We start from the raw sequence: 20081 nt of genomic DNA, 5'->3' as shown, positions 1-20081 counted from the left end.
TGTTGTCGGGGCTGTCGCAAATGCAGAGATGGGTTTGCTGATGATGTATTCGGAGAAATTGTGACGATGTCGTCTCAGCCTCGGCGATGGCGCGTGGCCGATGTGGCTAGTGGCTATGTCCGATCTGTCACGTGCCAGATGTGGCTTGTGCTGGGAGGAATCTCGGACAAGGAAGTGTTCATTGCTTGGCACTGCTCTTCAACCTTCCAGGTGGGTGGACACTGGACACCAACTGCCGCAATCGTTGCTTCTCGAATCCCGAGGTTCACAATGCAGTCCATGCCGCCGATTAAACGCCCAGAGAAGTCTAAACTCGGAAAACAGGAATCCCAGTTCCGTCTTGAGCCATTTGATTATATGGCACCGGCCGTGCAGCAGGCTGTCTAGACTTTCGCTCCGTTCGGCTGGGATTATCACCATCCCATTTAACCATGCTGTTCCTGCATCAGCTGCATTTTATCCGTCGGACATCTTCAGACGGACATAACGGATAATCAGTAGTGCAGCTATCGGTGTTTGCTGACTGACATCATGGCCTCCGTTGCCCTCCGACACGACGCTGCGTTTTCCCTCGGTCAGGACCATGCCAATCAGTAATGCGCGTGGATATTAAGCGGAGCATTAGCGGAGTTCTCAACCGACAACTCCGGGTCGTGCGACCGATCCAAGGCCCGAAGGCGGCGGTAACCCCCACTGAGGTTGCCCCTCGTTTTCCCTCTGTGAGGTCCATATTTCTCGATTTGTGAGCAGCGAGGGACGGATTCACCGTCGGCGGTCGCGCTGCGGCTGCGCTGCCTCCATCCACACCTTGAGGTACCTTGGGAGATGGAGGTGCGATATTTTCTGTCCCCTTCTGCTGAGGGCGTGGGTCTCAACGAACCCAATAGATTGAGGCAGCTTCGGCCAAGCAGTCCAACTGGAGGAATTGGAGGGGTTCATTACGGCCAGCTTCGGTTTGGTTGGGGCCGACTTCCTCTGCACACCATTGGAAGCGCATCGTGATTTGTCGCGTATATCGAGCAAGGCCCGCTATCCGCTGTCCAGGGATAGGAAACGCGAGGCGCATGCGCATCGGCCGCTGCCTTTTTCCCATCCAATGCCTAATTATAATCGCAATCGTCTTGGTGGTTGGTAGTGGTGGTGGTAAGGCTGCATCTCTCACGGCGTTCTCTCCGACTGAAGGCGGAATGCCGAGCGCGCGCCCATGGATGAAAAGCGACAACGCGACGTCCCAATATCTCTCTGTACTGCAGGCCTCCAGGGTTTGGATGTTCTCGAAGCTCTGCTGGAACGGCCCGGGAGCATGGGGGTCTCTTCTACGCTGAAGAAACGGAATTTCCTCCAATGCAGTCCGGAGCGAGAGACAGATGCTGCACGTGCAGGGCGGCTCTCAACTCAAAGTCGAGGGACATTTAGAGCATGGCCATGGGCAACACAACATGGACCAGACAAATCAAATCCCCTCTTGTCCCTCACCCCCTACCACCCAAGACGGTCCAGGAGCATACGAAGCGAGCGAGCGAGCGAGTACCGGAGCTCCGTTGGGAGGGCAATAATATTATATGCCGCCAGCAGACAGGCCGCAACGCCGCAGTGCGTCGCGCAAGATTAGCATTGGTGATTAGGCAGAGCCCCCGCGGCCTGTTAGACCGAGCGCAGAGTGTTCCTCCGCGGCCGTGAGTTGCGAAACGTCAGGGTCTGACGCATCGAGTTTGAATACCGGAGTCGCAAATCCCTCCCCTGGAACACGCAGAGTGTGAGACATGCTCGCGGCGGCCAATGGGAACGGGTGCCTATCGCCGAATCGGACCACAACAGGACGGATCCAGAAGCGCCTTTTTGCACGACGGGCTTCGTCAGGCTGGCGCGCTGCTTGACTAAAACACCACCGGCGTGGAGCAGGCATAATGGTCGTTGCTGGGCCGCCCTCCGCCGCGCGGGCCGGTTCTCTGGCACAATGCGGTAACCGTGGTACTTCGGAGTCGCTGTGGAGGGAAGACCGGGTACATTTTATGCTCTCCGCGAGCACAAGTCTAGCCAGTTGGCATAGGTGGTGTTTGGTGTCAATCTGCTTTGCCGGACACAGCCAAACGAGAGAGAAGAAAAAACGCTTCTGGCTTATTTGCTTAACAATAAGAACGGCGGATGGCAGAGAGACGCGGGAAAGGCGAGGTGACAGAGGAGAGCATCGTCATAACTGCCCCTCCTTGACGGGCCGTCCAATTGGAGCTGGCTGGAGGAGGGTCTGGTCCTCTGAATGGAGCTCCACGTCCTGAGCGGTGATGTATGTGTCCCTCTTCTTTCTGTATGCGTGTACATTCTCCGTAATCCGTACGGAAGTGCTGGAAGTGAAAGTGGGATTGGATGCCAAAGCATGAAAGATAGGTACAAGCAGTCCAGAGTAAGGTACCTACACTCTGCGTATGTACCTCTTTGTCCATGAGTAAGCTCGTCCCGCCAACAGAAAAAAGCCAATCATCTCGAGTTAGTCCAGGAGAGTCCAGGAGGGGTGACCACTGACCAGCCAAGTCAAAGCAGCAAAACAGCCCTGTCGATGGTCGAACAAGCCGTCTAGTCCCGCTTTTCTGCCCAGTCTTTGAGAGATATCCCACCCCCGAAGAAAGAATGGGAAGCGATGGAAGGGGAAAAAAAAAAAGTTGCATTCGTACCGCAGCAGTAGAAGGCCAAGCTGTGAAAGCACCGGGAGGTACTTGTCGACTTCCATTGGGAACTTGGAGGAGTGGGAGTGTGCACATCTGCGCTTGTCATGGGTGGCCCCTGCACTAAGACAAACCACCCCCCTCCTCCTACCCCCTCCGTTGACCCTCCCCCTACAAACTTCGTCCGGGTTGACGAAAGCTCCAGCTTCTCGTCTCCTTCTTGACACATTCCCTAGAGATAAATAACTCGACGCTCCCGCATATCATCAAAGATTCGCGCGTCTGAACCTCTCCTCCATCAAACAACACCCCCCACATAAACCACCGACACATCATTCATCATGTCTGGACCTGTGTAAGTAATACCTCGCTCTGCTTTCTAAACCCCTCTTCGCTTTCAAGCCAAAGAAAAATTACCCCACCACCCCGCTCCCGACCTCCGATGCCTCACGACAATGATCACGGCTGCGAATTTCCCGCATGTCGACGTCCGTCGTGATGGCTTCGGGTGCCGATGCGGTCTCGGGAGGTGCCAATGCACATGCAACATTAGCCTCAAGTCATCGCCTTCTCCTTTCTCGACGCAACAACATACTCATACTCGTAATGCAGCGCTCGTCTTGCCAACCTTGTGGCAGGCGTTGTGCCTGCTCCGAGGTCCCGCTCCGCTCTCCTTCTCCTCAAACCTGAATAAGCAACGTCCGGCTAGTGAATACTCAAGCTGACCGTCGTCACAGCGCTGATATGGGCCTCATCGGCCTGGCCGTTATGGGTCAAAAGTAAGTTCTACGAGCTTTCCATGTGAAAGAATTGATTCACTGACCTTCTCATAGCATTATCCTCAACGCCGCCGGTAATTCCGACAATCACATCCCATAGCTATATTCAAGTGGCTAATATGCTTTTCCAGACCACGGTTTCACCGTTGCCGCCTTCAACCGTACCGTCTCCAAGGTCGACCGATTCCTGGCCAACGAGGCCAAGGGCAAGTCCATCGTGGGCGCTCACTCTCTGGAGGAGTTCGTTTCAAAACTTAAGAGCCCCAAGCGAGTCATGCTTCTCGTTCAGGCTGGCAAGGCCGTCGATGACTACATTGACACCCTCATCCCCCTCCTTGAGAAGGGTGACATCATCATTGACGGTGGTAACTCTCACTTCCCCGACTCCAACCGCCGCACCAAGTACTGCGCTTCCAAGGGCATCCGCTTCGTCGGCTCCGGTGTCTCTGGTGGTGAGGAGGGTGCCCGCTACGGTCCCTCCATGATGCCCGGTGGTAACGAGGAGGCCTGGCCCCACATCAAGGACCTCTTCCAGAGCATCTCCGCTAAGAGCGACAACGAGCCTTGCTGCGACTGGGTCGGTGATGAGGGTGCCGGTCACTACGTCAAGATGGTCCACAACGGTATCGAGTACGGTGACATGCAGCTTATTTGCGAGGTATGCAGCCCCACCCGAGCTCCCCGTAGCTATAAGCCCGCAACTAACACCACAACCAGGCCTACGATATCCTGAAGCGCGGTCTCGGCCTCTCCTGCAAGGAGATTGGCGATGTCTTCGCCAAGTGGAACAAGGGCGTCTTGGACTCTTTCCTGATCGAGATTACCCGTGACATTCTCTACTACAACGATGACGATGGAACTCCCCTCGTCGAGAAGATCCTCGACCAGGCTGGTCAGAAGGGTACCGGCAAGTGGACTGCTATCAACGCCCTTGACCTCGGTATGCCCGTCACCCTCATCGCCGAGGCCGTCCTTGCCCGCTGCCTGTCCTCCATCAAGGAGGAGCGTGTCAAGGCTTCCAGCAAGCTTCAGTACGTTGGCCGCACCAACAAGTTCGAGGGCAACAAGGAGCAGTTCATCGACGACCTCGAGCAGGCTCTGTACGCCTCCAAGATCGTCTCCTACGCTCAGGGTTTCCAATTGATGAACGAGGCCGCCAAGGAGTACGGCTGGAAGCTTAACAAGCCCTCCATCGCTCTCATGTGGCGTGGTGGCTGCATTATCCGCTCCGTCTTCCTCAAGGACATCACCAACGCTTTCCGCAGCAACCCCGACCTGGAAAACCTTCTTTTTCGACGACTTCTTCAACAAGGCCATCCACACTGCTCAGCCCGGCTGGAGAGACGTCGTCGCCAAGGCCGCCCTCCTCGGTATCCCGACCCCGGCCTTCTCCACCGCTCTGTCTTGGTTCGACGGTTACCGCACCAAGGACCTCCCCGCCAACCTCCTCCAGGCTCAGCGCGACTACTTCGGTAAGCTTCTTGGTACCCTAACCTCCTTTGAACATTTTGCTAATCAGAGCGTTCCTGCAGGTGCCCACACCTTCCTCGTCAAGCCCGAGTCAGCCAACGACAAGTACCCCGCTGGCCAGTACCACCACGTCAACTGGACCGGCCGCGGAGGTAACGTCTCTGCTTCTACATACAACGCTTAATGGTTTTTTGGATAGGTTAAATAGAGGGCTCACTATGAGAACTGGTATAAGGGTGCCAGGAGAATGAAATGAAATGATTACACGTAATTGAAACAAGAAAGTTCCACCACTTCTCACTCCCGAACTCTTTCAACGTTAGCTTTGCCGGATGTTATGAGGTGAAGCTGTCGATTAAGAGCGTGTCTAAGCTATAACGGACAAATGTGTAAAAAGTCAAACACACAGTGTGCCGTGATGCGAGTCTCATGAGCAAGTCTGTATGACAACATGTTTTACCTTACCTATACTCCGAATTCTCCAGTATGTCATTTCTTGTAAGTGTATTTTGCGACGCCAAAGGAGTCTGGTGAATGCATTGCTTCCCCTTCTACTGGCGAAGAACTGGCTGAGAGCCGGCTGAAGGACGGAACTGGCGGCGAACACGGAGTTGCGTGCACAGTGTGGTCGGCGGTCGAACTTACGGTACCCGAAGAATTGTACCCATATGCACGGACCCTGTTGGTACCTCCATGATTGGCCATCTGTCTACAAGGGTCACTCGCGGTGCCGCAGCCTCGTCGCGACAAATTTGGGGACCGCGAACCAAGCTGCAAGCCAATCAATCCATCAACCAACCGCAGCTTCCCTAATCGTCGCGCCATCTCAATTCCTCCTGCTTCTTTATCGACTGCTCTCCTCACAAACAATCACAGCCTGAAGAGACAATCGGTTGCTCTGCTCGACGAAAGCTGTGCGTCAGCATCCGCCTCAACCCCATCGCATCGTAAATCCCACGTCGCGATCCACCATGGCGCAAGACCCAAGTGACGGTATCGACCAGGAGCTGGTAGGTCACCGCAGCCAGCATCATATTAGGTATCGAAGAAGAAACAAACTTATCGCTAACCATCTCATAGCTGAGCCATGCTCATCTCATCTCCGCCAACCACTATGCCGACCAGGCACGCGTCGACCTGAACCAAGTAACGAAATGGTTAATGGCGGCACCCCAAGTCGCGAAAGACAAAGCTCCCTTCTTCTGGACCTACCTCGATCGGCCCCGCGACGGCCAGGTCTACCTTACATGGCAACCTCTCAAGAGGCTCGGAACGAACTTTGCCAGCGACGGAATGATCTGTGGCCCCGAGCAATACCATAGACAGGATGTTGGAAATGGATTGGTAGGCATCTTGTCGCATTGTCGAAGAAATAATCTGACTTCATCATCAGTCTCTCGAAATCCACTTCGTCAAGTCGGCATTCATTCCTGGCGAGCAGGTCGCCATGCACGCTCGTCGCAGATTCCGCCTCGTACCCTCGCAGACTGGAGTAATGAACGCGCCCCAGCCAGACATTAGTCTCTGGATCGTTCACTATGGCCCTTCCGACCCCTCCGATCGCGTCCCTGTCAACCTGATCCCCGTGTCACAAGAGACCCAGCACATCATGGGGACTCGCAATCACCTCCAGAAGTGTGGTCAGATAGCACGAAAGGACTTTATGCTTTCCGATCGCGCCAGTTGGCCTTCGATTCAGTTCCCGCGTAATGGCGGACGGCCCCAGATGTACAACCCGCCAGCGCAGTCGCGGCGCGTACCGCAGCAGATGGCCTATCCCCCGGCGGGTCCCCAGGGACGTCGTGGCCGTCAACAAGCACAGGCGCAGGCGCAAGCCCAGCAGCAACAACAAGCTTTGGCTCACGCCGAGGCTCTGCATGACGACGAAGAACTCGAGAAGGATCTCTTTGACCATCTTACCCCAAGAGACATTTCTTTCGCACGGTACCAGCAAAACCACGAGTGGATGGAGGAGATTGTGTCTTCGCCCTACGGCCTCAGCCAGATTGCGCCCCCTGATCTCGGACTTGGCCTCAAGGGAGAGCTGGCACCTTTGACTGACGGCATCTTCTCAGCACAGAGTGCAAATGCACTTACTGAGCCGCCTCAGAAGCCATACATCGGACGGTTAGAGCCCGGCCTGGCTGATGAGTTCAGAAAACGGGTCCAGGAGCACCTCGACGCTACCAAGGCTGAGATGGAGAAGATGAAGGCGGAGCACGCAAGGAACCTGGCAAGCCTTAAGGCGAGCTCGGTATTCGTTGATGCGGAGAAGGACGTCAAAAAGTCTGTTCAGGAGCGCGGACCAGAGCCGTGGCGTCTGGAGGGTTACTCCACCGATGCGGACGACAACTCCGGCCCGTGGTCACAGAAGCACAACAAGAAGGTGGACGAGATTGTGGCTCAGGTTGAGGCCAACCTGGGCCGGCATATCGAGGTCCTTCACAATGTGCACCGCATACAAGATGGCGGTTTCCAGGAGCCCGCCCCTGAACCTGTCAAGGAGCCTTCACCAGTCCCGCCGCCGGCGAGCTCACCTCCCGCCCCAGCGGCTGGTGCCGACGCGAATGCCTCGGGATCACGGCGGCCGTCTCAGGCTGGCTCTAACCACAGCGGCGTGATGGTGGGCGACTCAGATATCGATATGGGAGGCACGGCAGCAGGACTACTCGACGAGATGCACACTGGGTTCTCTGCCAACTCGACTCCTCTGAATAACTTCCCTACACCGCAAACACACGTGTCCGCATTGAACTCAAACGCAGGTACGCCGGCCAACGCAAATGTGCAGTCGCCCGCACCGGTTCCCCCCACTATTCAGGAGGAGACCGAGGCGCAGACTTCCACCGGCGCTCCTGCTGCCACGGGAGAGGATGTCACAATGGGCAACACAGAGTCCTCCAAGGATGCCTCTGCCACCGCGCCTGATCAAGGAACCGGCAGCGGTGATTGGGTCGTCGTTCCTAAGGGAGGAGCAACGCCCGATCCCTCCGCCGGAGCCGCTGCTCCCGCCACTGCAGCTGAGGGTGACGCTGCCAAGCCTGCCGTCAAGCCCCCGTCTGCTGCGGGAACACCAGCAGATACGCAGACTCCCGGCGGCTTCAGCTCGCTTGGTGACCTGGACTCGGCCGGCGACGCCCTGGCCGGCTACGGCGGGTCTATGGGCGATGGTCTGGACATGAACATGGAGATGGAGGACTCTGCGTTTGGTGATGCCTTCCACGGTGTGTCCAACACCAACACGCCTGGGAACCAGTCTGAGGGCGGGGCTTAGGGGCATGTTGACCCGCATTTCGATTGGGATACCAAGTATTAGTGAGAGACTGGTGACTCGAAATGAGGGCAGTGTATGTTTAATGCGGCAAGGTGGCTCGGTCAACCTGGTTGGGACCACTTTTAGAGTATTATTTGGGATTGGTGATAAGAGGGCTTAAGGCTTGTATGGTATTACAATTCACACGGATGGTTAAAGAATGGAATGAATTCAGTCTAAGGTAGCTCAGACTTCACGCTTCACCACTATCTGTGATCAAAGGCCGCTACATGTTAGCCTAGTGCCGTGAGGTCACACTTCTGAGGCTGGGGGTTGAAGAAGGTCTCGGGGGAGAGCGTTGGGCAAATATCAAGTCATCTGCGAGGTGGACTGACATCTTCACGTAATAACGTATATGATCTCTCCACCCGAAAGCCACAGCGCCGTCGCATGTTTACATGGTTCAGCCTCCAGGATCTACAATACCGAGCTAAAGATTTGCTTAAACCAGCATTTCCACTACCAAGATCACTGCAACCCGGCATTGTGTGATGGGCTTAATGGTGAGAATGGATACCTACCATTGAAGGCTTTAAGAATATCCTTTAGGAGCTGGGATATGCTTGTAGAAACAACAGTGTGTTATCCTCCCATGGGAGGAGATAATTGGTTAAGCTCAAATGGTGTAACCAGACTTTTGACCATGTACCGGTATTGTAGGTGACCAATGGCCAAGGCGACAAGGCCTTATGCCTTCGACTCTTGGAGTCCACAGGCTGAACAGCGTCAAACACGGAGAAGGAATGGTGATACATGGCGGTTCATCCCACAGCAAGCCCGGATTACGTTGACAGGGGCCGTGACCAATGCGCTCCTGTTAGGGGATAAGCGGGATAGACGGGCAAGATACCTAACACGGCCCCACCGTCTCCGCGTCGCACCGGGCGGGAGGTTTTAGGTTTGATCGGCGCCAGGTACAGACGTCTCAGCCGCAGGCTTTACACAAAGCCCCCCTTCCCATGTCATCCCGACTTTTTTCAACCTCCCTCTTCCCTCGAAGGTTCGAACGACAAGGCCCTTGTTTTTCCCGGCCGCTCATCACCATTGGAGATTGGACGAAAACACACAGCAAAGTGCTTGCTGCCCATGGCTTGGGTTCACTGGCTCAATATGGGCAATATGGGGCATAGTAGGGAGGTGTTGTCTGAAGTTTTGCTGGGCTTGGCCCCTGTACCCTTCCCTTCACACGAGCTTAAGTGCCTGTCGTTAAGACGAAAGCTTTCTCACGAGCTATGAAGCAACTCTACGAGCTTGACTTCTGTGGTCTTGATGGTCGTAACACGGGGTTTACGCTTGAATTTCTGCGTAATGCGCCACACTCAAGCAAGTGACTAGTGAGAAAAACAAAAAGAGGGATGCCCAGCTGGAAATCGGCAGAAAGATGAAGCAAGGCCCAGGATCGCGAAACCACCCTTGGCCACTTACGAGATCCTCTCCCGCCATCCCGCCATCACCGCCCCTCCTTCCACCACACTTTTACCGCCGAGGTCCTTACCAAGTGGCTCAGTGTCGCTCTCGCAAATGTTTCTTGTGCCATCTGGGCAGCCATTGTAGTTCTTGGCCAAAAGCCCACTCCATCGAATGGGACCGAGGGGTTTTCAACTTTGTGGTCCCCCCGTCGTACCGAGTCTCGGCCGATGAGACGTGGACCATGGTCGAAAATCCCCCCCTGCCCAGCCTTTTTCTCCTTAAGCTTAGGATGACGTTCTGGGGAACTGGTGCGGTTTGCCCACGAGGCCCCCTGTCGCCAGGAGTTGTTGGACTTACACGCCGTCGAGAGAGAGAGATCCATCCCATCAAATCTCTTCCCCCAACCTGGGAAGCGAGGATCTCGAAGTGGCTCCCCCCTTCTTTTGCTTCCCCTTCCCTTCTTTCTTCCTACACTGGATCTTCGTTTCTTCATTCACTTCTTGTTACACTGTTTTCGAGTTGCGTTTCTTCGATTCTGGTTGCTAACTCTTGTTCACTTTTTCTTTGAACGCCCTTCTTTTTTCCAACCTATCCTGCAGGTCAGCTTCACTTCAAGCATTCCATTCGTTTTTTTTTACATGCCCGCCCCTTCGAATTCTTCGATACCCGAGCCCCAGTTGGCCGAATTCTTTTCTCTCTAATCCAAAAGTTTTTACGAAATCCTCAATAACGTGGTTGCTTATCTTGGGTGAAACTCGGTACGCTTTTTGTACTCGACACAAAACATCTGAAGGAAACAACAAGAAAACAAAGATGCGGTTTACAACGTCATTGAGACTTTGGGTCGGTGCTGCTGCCGTGTCTGTATGCAACGCGCAGATCTCGAAGCCGAGAGCCGGGGATGTGTTGATGCCAAATCAGCAGTTCGAGGTTGAGTGGCAGACGGCGGGCTTACAGGCCCCCGTCAACATTGATCTGGTTCCCAGTGGCAAGACGGACTTGTCAATCATTGCGGAGAAGATTGCAGGTAAAGATCTCTGAGCGAATTTGAAATATCAAGTGGGATCTTGGTTTGTTAACCAAAAATGTCTTGCAGTGCAAGTCGACAACGTCGGCCGTCTGAACTGGAACCCCAGCATCTCCATCACGGCCTTTGAGAGCTTCGCCATCGTCATTACGGACTCCGCCCAGGCCGTCGTCGTCTCCGAGTCGTTCCAGATCACCCAGCTTACGCAGCAGCCCGTCATCCAGACCATTCCCGGGGCGGATCCGGCGCAGGTGGAGATCCTCACCGCGGCTGCTGGGCCTCCCAAGGTTGTGTACTCTGGCGCCTTGCCGGCCGATGCGATCCCGGCCGGCGTCGCTGCCAAGGAGGCTACCCCCACCGGGGCCGCTCTTGTTCAGCCGAATGCGTCAAAGAACCGTATCTCGAACGGCACTGCGCCTGGAGTCTCCCCTTCTAGACAGGGGAGCGGCAGGTCCAAGAAGGAGCCCGCGACCCCCGATGAGGAAGCCGTGCCTCGCAACTCCTCGAAACCGCTCACGAGCATCGCCGAGAAGAACCAGGCCCCCGAGGCCACTCCCACGCCGATATATTCGACTATCCAGTCTGCCCCTTCTGCGCCCGCGTCGTTCCCGACATTGTCAGCAACCAAGAATCAGACTGGCCTGCCGGGCGGTGGTGGTGGTGGTGCCGAGGTCACGCCCACGCCGATATACTCCACGATCCCGGACTCGGGTCCGGCTTTCCCGAGCCTCTCGGCCACCAAGAACCAGACGGCGCCCGCGAACGCTGAGGTCACTCCTACCCCTATCTACTCCACGTTGCCCGAAACACCCTCAAAGTTCCCGACCCTCGCGCCCACCAACAACCAGACGGCTCCGAGCGCCGAGGTGAGTTTTCCCCTGACTAATTCCCCAAGTATAGCACATACTAATAACAGATCCAACAGCCGGCCAAAAGCAAAGCACCTGCTGCCACTCAACCAGCAGTAGAAGTCCCAGCCAACCGCACCAGCATCGCGCCAGAAGCGCCAACCACGCCCTCTCTACCGATCGTAACTCTCCCGGTTCCCAAGAACAGCACCGCGTCCCCCTTGCCCCCAGCCGCAAGCGAGCCCCCTGTCCTCCCGAGCGCCGCAAACCCAGCAGCAAACAGCAGCGCCACCCCAACCGGCCTGCCCGCTCTCCCCGTCACCGAACCCGCCGCCGTAGCTCCCGTACCAATCGCTGCCCCGTCGCCTTCGAACCCTCCAAGCAACGGCACGGCTGTGACGAAGCCCCAGCCCCAGACCTCTGACCCGCCAGCGGCGGCGCCAGCCGTCAGCTCGAGCGGTGCGTTGCCTTACAAAGGTACTCTACCTGCGGACGGCGGCGCGGCCAAATCCGATGTCCCTGCGTCGACAACTGGTGGCCCTACCGGTACAGCTAGCGGGGGTTCGGTGACGCCTGTGCCTAGTATCACCGCTGGTGGCGGCAAGGAAAGCGAAAAGGGGGGCGACAAGAGCGGAGGCGAGAGCGGCGGTTCCGGCAGTGGTTCAGGAAAGGGGTCAGGTGAAGACTCCGACACCGAGTCCGATAGTGAGTCCGGCTCCGGCACCGGCTCTGGCTCTGGCAGCAGCGGCAGCGGTAGTAGCAGCGGCACGGGAGTCAAGCAACCCAGCACGGCCGTCTCCTCCACGGCAGCCATCGTCCCTACGCCCCAACCTCAACTTGGCGTCGGCATCGGCGCGACGCCCGTCGTGCAGATTGGTCCTAGCATTACGTTGCCGTCATCCCTCTGGACGTCCATGATCCTCGAGACGGCGGCCGGGTTCGCGGCGCCGAGTGGCGGGTCTTTTGCGGTGGCAACATCTCCTGCTTTGCTTACGGTACCTAATGCGGGGTGTAGGACGATGCAAGGGGGTGGGTATGTTGCTGCTGTTTTGGGTGCTGTGACGGCGCTTTTGGTTGTTGTGATGTAGGAGATGGGAGGACGTTGAATAGAGGAATTGGGGGACGGGGTGAAGGAGTTGAGGTTGAAGAAGTTGGATTGGGCGTTGGCCAATGGATGGACTTTGACTTTCAAGATTCCCTGTTATGGACTTTGTATGATACAGCTTTAGACGATTTCAGGAGTTAGTGTATGGTCCAGCCAGTTTGGCCTGATTCTCCTCAAGTCAAGCTCATGGCCATGCCAAAAGGGTCCAATATCGGAGAAGCTATATTTTCTCTATTACTTATATAGCGAATCAATAGGCCTGGTAATCTTGTTGGGTGACTGCTACTTGATATGGCAAAGCTATTTCTATTAAAGGACTAAGAGGGGCCGGGTCAGCAGTGAATTTGCACAACATATCACCCCCTCTCACTATCCCTCAACGCAGTGCTGGAGAATTAAAGATTCTACGGTAACTTCTCTAGGCGATGTTGACTGTGCCCCGGGAAAGTTGTAAATATTTGGTCTCAGATAAGAATGCATACCTAGGTAGGTGGATACTTGGATACCTTTTGAGCACAATTGCCACTCTCCGGGGAAGAAAGCTCTACAGAATACCAAGCGCCAAGTTAGACTATCTATCATAAGATCCGCACGAAGTAGATAAAGTCACGCGATAGGTACCCTCCTGCCCGCTAAGGTAGATTACGTATCGGGCATAGACGTTAAAGGGGTACTAGAAAGAAAGCAGGTTTACTAGGATACAACCGCTCTTTCCTTCCTCTCTAGAAGGAAACAATCAAAGACATATAAACCACGTGAAGCAAAAAGAGTTCACCCCCCCCCGGTGCTGAACTGGGGGCTACATCTCTGGCGCTCATGCTGGGATTCGAACTCGGGTACTTCGCTAAGCCTGTCGTCGAGTAGGCTGGTTGGCGTTTTTAATTGTTGACCATGAACCACTCCACCACCCAGCCAGTTTGACCCGACCCGTCGACCTAGACGGGCGCCTCCTGGCTGGTGACGGGAATGGATTTGAGGGGGGGTATAAAGGCTTCCTCTCGATGGTGCCTGTGTCACGTGCAGGCACCTTTTTCATCTTACCTCGGAGTAAGTAAGGCGGGCGAGGGACTACTGAAGGTGAATCACCCACGGCCATCAAGGTGCCCAGCCCCGTGTGGTGCGTTTGCCCGAATGAGACTTGAGATAAGCTAGTGTGTAATGCTAGGTTCCATGGCTCTTTCTTGATTTTATATATGGGAGTAATGAGAATCAAGGTTAACGATATATGAACAGTCGTATCATAACCATAATTGGCTCCTACTTCAACCCTAGACGAGAAAGTAAGACAGGCCTACCTACCGCAATAGATATGATCTAGATCTTACCATGTTCTGGGTGAATAATGAGGTCTTATTGGGCGGACACCCACTATGATGATCGAATCACACTGACAGGTATATGGCCGGACAGTGACATCTCACTTGGGATGGCTTGTGAGCGTGATTTCCTGCTGTTATTGAGATGTTAAGCCTGGCAGAGTCTCAGGGCTACCTAGTTATACTCGATTTATGGCTGAACAGACCTTGATCCCCATAATAGAGAGGCGGTTGTTCTTTATGTTGACACAGCAGCGGAATGTGTGAGCGATAAGCACCTGGAAGCTTAGATAAATCATCTCATAGGAGTCGAGCGAAGGCATAATTACTAAACCCATGAGAGTCGAGCCCCTTCTTCCTCAGCCGCATGAAAATCCAGCCAAATCATCTACATCTAGATCCCAGGAGGAATGAAGCGCTGTATTTAGAGGGTATATCACAAGGAATTATGCTGTCTACCTTGAATGATTCCATTGTTATTGACGGTAACGTAAGGACGAACGAGCCTTAACTAAGGTACCTGAAAGTATTCGCTCCGTTTGAAATCGCCCCCGTATCTCATGTTCTCATGCCTTGAAATGCGTCAACTTTTGTGTGTCGGGCCTGTGTCTTGCAAACGATGATTACTCTGGCCATGCCAAATCTCCGAGCCTGGAGTAGCAGTATCTTGGATCAAAGATATTTTCGATCAGTTTCCCAAGTGCCTCCTCCCAATCATGTTTCTCAAATCGGGAAAATATGGAGCCCTTCAAACGATGGCTGGCTGGCGAACGACTTGATCGCACCAACTTCTGTATCGTCGCCCAATCCAAAAGCCATTTAAGATCTGGAATTCAAGTGGCCAGGCGATGATGTAAGTCAAATGTGAATGGGTATGTAAAGACAACGAGAATCGTCACGTCTTACACGGTGAGAACCGGGCAGGCGTGAATATGCAGTGTGTTGTTGATGAATAGGCGGTTTACGCAGCGGCCTCAGCACTGGCCTTGATGCTGTACGGGCCAAAGAATTCGGGATCGTTGGAGAGTTCCTCCTTGACCTAGGAAAGGGATAGTGTTAGTGTCTGTGAGTTGGCCACGGTGTTGAGACTTTTTGACTTACGATATCAAGACCACCAACTAGTTCACCATCAACCCAGAGCTGAGGGTAGGTCGGCCACTCGGCATACTCCTTCAGACCCTGTCGTACCTCATCATCTGCCAAGATGTTGAAGAAACCGTACTTGACCGAGTGCTCTCTCAAGATGGCAACAAGCTGTCTTGAAAAGCCGCACTGGGGCGAGCTAGGGGTGCCCTTCATGAAGAGCATGACTGGCGCAGCCTTGACAAGGTCCGCCAGGCGCTTGAACAACTCCTCCTTGGCCTTGGCCGGGTCGACGGGCTCGTCCACCTGCATCGCGCTGGGGCCATTCTCGACGCCCTGGTTGCCGTTTACCGTCCCGGCGGCACCGGTGGGCTTCTTTGCGTGTGTCTCGATCGCGTTGCGGACCTTGACAGCGCTGCTACCGCTGACGGTCTCGAGGACTTGGCCGTTGCGCAGGAGAACGAGGAAGGGGACGGCGGTGACGTTGTATGTCTCGCTAATGTCGCTGAGCTCTTCGGCGTTTATGGAAACCCAGGATGTCTGCGGGGGGCTGGTGACGGGGTATTCGGAGGCAAGGGTCGAGAGGACGGTAGCCATCTGGGCGCATGGGGCGGCCCATGGCGCATGGAAGGAGATGATGTGGAGGGTGGAAGGCGGGGTGGAGGCAATGTGCTTCTCCCAGTCGGCAAGGCTGGTGATCTCCGTGATCGTCGACATTGTGCTTTTTGGCGGATCGCGAACTCTTGGGATGGTCGGATGTTGGAGGTGATGCGTCGAGTGTTTATTTGGGGTCAATCGAATAGAAGAGACCGCAAGAGGGAGTCGCGTGGAGTCGTATAGTCTTGTGGAACGCACTCAAGAGGAGGAACGGACTTGGTCGGACGTTGAATCGCGGAATGACAAGTCCAACGGCTGATAAACCACGGGCCTCCGATACGTCGGGTGGAGGGGTATTATTTGGAGGGGCAAGTCGTGATTTTTCGGGGTGGCTGCGATTATGTTGGGTATAGCGATCTCCGCGGGCAGGAGATGGGATTGCTGCATGGGTTGATGACTGTAGGTGAGAAAGTCTCGAGTTGCGTCATCTGTCGCGATATTTACGTGGTATAATTACATATGTGAAGAATCCTACTCGGCGGGGACCACACGGGGGCATGCCCAAGCTGCCCCACCAGAGCAGCGCAGAGGCCCGAAGCGGAGAGCGAAAGCGGCAAGCACCTTCGGAGCACAGTGTGTCACTGTACTCCATACCTGGTAAGGTTGGTATTCTGTCTTCCCTGGCCCGCCCTCGTTCCTCCTCTCCCCTCCCGTCCCCCTCCCAGGCTCCTACCTCAGTCAGTTAGGTACCTTAGCTGCCCAGCCTGCCCCGCCTCGACACCTGGCCAGCGCTGAACAACGCTGAGCTGCGTAACCGACCGTCCGCGTATTGGATGCTGGCGGGACCGTGCTTCACCTCCAAGTTCTAGTTCCACCTGTGCTGCGCCTCTCCAACTCTCGGCTGTCCACGACTTTCTGCAATAGAAGAGAGGGCTGGTTTGCTACGTCAGCTTCTTGCCCGTCAGACATAGGCGACTCTCCGACGGAGACCTTTACGACCAAACATCTTCCACCCTACTATTATACCTCTTTTCCCCCTCACCAATCCCCCTCATCTACTGACGACTCAACGATCGACGACCACTGCTAGTCGAGCTTACTGCCCAAACTCGCAATGGCGTCACTCAATCTGTCCATCAACGGACCCTCGATCAAGAGCAGCTACCAGGGAGTCATCAACGGCCCGCCCCCAAACTCGAGCTCCCCAACATACGCTCAATGGGCCTTGTTCTCAGTTCAGGCACCTTTGGCCAATGCTTTCCAGGACAGCGGCAACAAGGAGAGTGTGCTGAAGGTCCAGAGCACTGGTGGTAAGTTCCCCCGCTCTTTCGCCCGAGCTCCCGACCTCGCTCGGGGGAAGACAATGCGCTGACATGTGTCCTTTCCCATGTAGATGGCGAGCTCTCCGAGCTCATCGAAGACTTCAACGAGGGCCGTATCCAGTTCGCTTTTGTCAAGGTCAAGGACCCCAACTCTGGCCTCCCCAAGCACGCTCTGATTGCTTGGTGCGGAGGCGGTGTCCCCGAAAGAACCAAGGGCTACTTCACCACCCATACGGCCGCCGTTTCCAAGATCCTCCACGGTTACCACGTCCAGATTACCGCTCGTTCAGACAGCGACCTCGAGCCAGAGAGCGTCATGCGCAAGATTGCCGATGCCTCCGGTGCCAAGTACTCAGCAGGCGGCTCCACGTCTTCCGCTGCCCCACCTCCGGTTGCCTCTAAGCCCGTCTTCACACCTACCACATCATCAAGCGGCGTCAACCCCATCGTTGCCGCGCGAAACCGCAAGCCCGCAGGCGTCGACGAGGATGGCTGGGGAGACGATGCGCCTCAGGTGACTCGCTCTCAGCTGGAGAAGGTCGAATCTGCGTATAAGCCCACCAAGGTCAACATGGCAGAGCTCACGAAGCAACGACAAGAACCCTCCGGCTTCAACGGAAACGGCTCCCAAGACAAGCCTGATGTCGTGAGGGGCGCATACCAGCCCGTTGGAAAGGTGGACATTGCTGCGATTCGTGCCGCGGCAAAGAACCAGCAGGACGACAGGCCAGCCCCGGTCAAGGGTGCGTACGAACCCATCGGCAAGGTCGACATTGCAGCGATTCGCGCCAAGGCACAGAAGCCCTCAGAGGCTGCGGCACAGGAGCCTGAGGAAGACGAGCGACCCAAGTCGCTGGCTGAGCGAAGTGCCGCATTCAACCAGTCAGAACGCTTGACGTCCCTGCCGAAGCCTAAGGTCGCCAACAAGTTTGGCGGTGCGGCCGCTTTCACCGGCACCAAGGCCCCCGCGCCTGGTGGTCTTGGTTTCGGCGCACCTGCCGCCCCGGCGCCCCCGCCAGTGGGTGCCGCAAGCCGCACATTTGCCGACCAAGGCGGCAAGACGCCAGCTCAGCTTTGGGCCGAGAAGAAGGGAAAGCAGGGCGGATCCGTTTCCAACGTTGTCTCGCCTCCTGTCACTTCTCCGATTGGCGTTCAGTCGACCGGAGAATGGAAGAGCGGCTACTCTGGCAAGTCATGGGGACCCGTCAAGATGCCCGAGTACGGCAAGGGCTCCATCAGCCAGGAGAACACCGGCGAGGATGCGCAGCGAAGTGTCGAGACGCCTGCCTCTCCTAGTGGCGGCATAGGTGCTCTCAAGGAGCGCTTCACCGGCGGAGCCCCGCCCATTCCCCGCGAACCGCAGCAACAGCAGCAGCAAGAATACGATGAGCCGTCTCCTCCTCCTCCGCCTAGCGGTTCCCGCCCTCCCCCGGCCGGTGGATTCGCTCTGCCCGGTCTGCCTTCCAGGCCGGCCCCTGAAGAGGAGGAGGAGGAGGAACCTCAGTCTCCCATCAGAGTTGCGCAGCCCGTATCTCGCGGACCCCAGGTCGAGATGGAGGCGCCCGAGGAGAGGGAACCTCCCCGCCCTATCCCTACTCAGCAAGAGCTGCCTAGGGAGGAGGATCTCCCGGAAGACAACGATGCCGGCCGTGGCGCTGCCGCAGCTGTCGCAGAGCAGCAATTTGGTCAGGAGCAGGTAGCGGCAGGTCAAGCAGACAGCGGCGGCAAGCGTGCTGTGATCCAGTATGACTACGAGAAGGCGGAAGACAACGAGCTTGAGCTTCGCGAGGGCGAGTATGTCACAAACATTGAGATGGTGGACGAGGACTGGTGGATGGGTACCAACTCCCGCGGCGAGAGCGGTTTGTTCCCCAGCAACTACGTTGAGCTTGTCGAGGATGAGCCTGAACTGGCGCCGGCGGCACGAAGCGCCCCTCCTCCCGCACCGGCTCAAGCGGAGCCTGAACCGGCAGCTGCCGGTGGCGGCCAAACAGCCACCGCGCAGTTCGACTACGAGGCTGCTGAGGACAATGGTAAGAAGAGCGCACCTACACAATCTTTTGACGTGACAATGCTAACGTTCTTTCTCTAGAACTTTCGTTCCCCGAGAATGCAACGATCAAGGACCTCGAGTTCCCTGACGAGGATTGGTGGTTCGGTTCCTACGGTGGCAAGCAGGGTCTCTTCCCTGCCAACTATGTCCAGCTGGACAACTAGGGATGAGTTGATGGATAGCGGTTAGAAAAAGTCTCCATGACGGCCAGCGATGAATCACGCCCTGGGCCTCCCAACCAAGAACAGTCTTGAGTTGTGAGGTGCTTCAGCTGCGTTTGATAGGAATAAAAATATCGGTGTTATTGTCCTAACTTTGGGTTGACGGGAAGTTTGCGTGTCTCTGTTCTTTCTCCATTGCCATTCATATGCTGAGTAGATGTAGATATCTTCTCACGCTGTGGATGGTACTATCAACTGGAACATTGGATTTTTTCCCCTCTGCACCTGCTTTATATCACGTTCATCACAAGTTCCAAGACTCATGGTTTTGAGATATAGGGGTGGTTTTTGTCCGACTTTATAGGCGCAAAAGATCGAGCTTAGCGGGATCTGGCTCCCAAGGGAAAAATCATACGATAGGGGTACACATAATATTGAATGAGGTATATATAAATTCATTTTCCAAAGAGACGGCTAAGAAAAGGAAGTCATTACGGCGCATACAACAATGCGCCCACCGACAAATAGATTCAATCAGATTCGACAGGTAGATCGAGGGAAGAAAAAGAAAAAAGCGCCATGAACGCCCGTGGGGAAAAAGTAATCAACGAGGTCGCTGAACCCATCTTGAACGCTTCGTTCCTCCCTCCCACCCCAAAAGAGTTTCCCGTTTCCCTCAATCGATTCGTCCCTATAACCATCCCAACTTCATTTCGTCGTCGTCTCAGGTTTCGATTTTTTTGTTTTTGCGAGTTTGCTCGCCCGATTCAGCCGTGCGAGAGGTCGCAAAAAAAGTAAAGGCGTCGATTTCCAACAATTCCCTCCTCTTGCTCGGTTGCCTTCGTCGTCAAGGGGAGAAAAAAAGAAGCTTGGGCGCCTGCCAGACGCGGTTTGTTGGGAGCCAATTACAAGTATTTTTTTCTTTTCTTCGAGGTGA

At 55.4% G+C, this 20081-nt stretch overlaps 5 protein-coding genes across 5 annotated transcripts; 4 read left to right on the top strand and 1 right to left on the bottom strand.

Annotated features, from left to right (window-relative positions):
- Window positions 1-3001: 3001 nt before the first annotated feature.
- GND1 (phosphogluconate dehydrogenase (decarboxylating) gnd1) lies at window positions 3002-5093 on the top strand (the record flags this gene model as incomplete). Its single annotated transcript, XM_065756522.1, has 7 exons — window positions 3002-3015; window positions 3398-3439; window positions 3494-3513; window positions 3571-4097; window positions 4157-4649; window positions 4705-4911; window positions 4972-5093. The coding sequence occupies 7 exons, from the start codon at window positions 3002-3004 to the stop codon at window positions 5091-5093; spliced, it is 1425 nt and encodes a 474-aa protein (XP_065614891.1).
- A 787-nt stretch (window positions 5094-5880) lies between these two features.
- On the top strand, window positions 5881-8183 carry N0V96_002429 (uncharacterized protein; the record flags this gene model as incomplete). Its single annotated transcript, XM_053187530.2, has 3 exons — window positions 5881-5919; window positions 5990-6253; window positions 6303-8183. 3 exons carry the CDS (start codon window positions 5881-5883, stop codon window positions 8181-8183), a joined length of 2184 nt encoding a protein of 727 aa, XP_053055034.1.
- Window positions 8184-10445: 2262 nt separating this feature from the next.
- Window positions 10446-12595, top strand: N0V96_002428 (uncharacterized protein; the record flags this gene model as incomplete). The annotated part of the gene is made up of 3 exons (XM_053187531.2): window positions 10446-10659; window positions 10729-11525; window positions 11576-12595. The coding sequence occupies 3 exons, from the start codon at window positions 10446-10448 to the stop codon at window positions 12593-12595; spliced, it is 2031 nt and encodes a 676-aa protein (XP_053055035.2).
- Window positions 12596-14889: 2294 nt separating this feature from the next.
- Window positions 14890-15728, bottom strand: GRX3 (glutaredoxin; the record flags this gene model as incomplete). Its single annotated transcript, XM_053187532.1, has 2 exons — window positions 14890-14967; window positions 15030-15728. The coding sequence occupies 2 exons, from the start codon at window positions 15726-15728 to the stop codon at window positions 14890-14892; spliced, it is 777 nt and encodes a 258-aa protein (XP_053055036.1).
- A 994-nt stretch (window positions 15729-16722) lies between these two features.
- ABP1 (actin binding protein) lies at window positions 16723-19147 on the top strand (the record flags this gene model as incomplete). The annotated part of the gene is made up of 3 exons (XM_053187533.2): window positions 16723-16918; window positions 17002-18963; window positions 19023-19147. The coding sequence occupies 3 exons, from the start codon at window positions 16723-16725 to the stop codon at window positions 19145-19147; spliced, it is 2283 nt and encodes a 760-aa protein (XP_053055037.1).
- Between the last annotated feature and the right edge of the window lie 934 nt (window positions 19148-20081).

Source organism: Colletotrichum fioriniae (genome assembly GCF_027942845.1).
Source record: "Colletotrichum fioriniae strain IMI 355084 chromosome Unknown scaffold_2, whole genome shotgun sequence".
NCBI classification, from domain to species: Eukaryota; Fungi; Ascomycota; class Sordariomycetes; order Glomerellales; family Glomerellaceae; genus Colletotrichum; species Colletotrichum fioriniae.
This window is presented reverse-complemented; position numbering and strand designations above follow the sequence as displayed.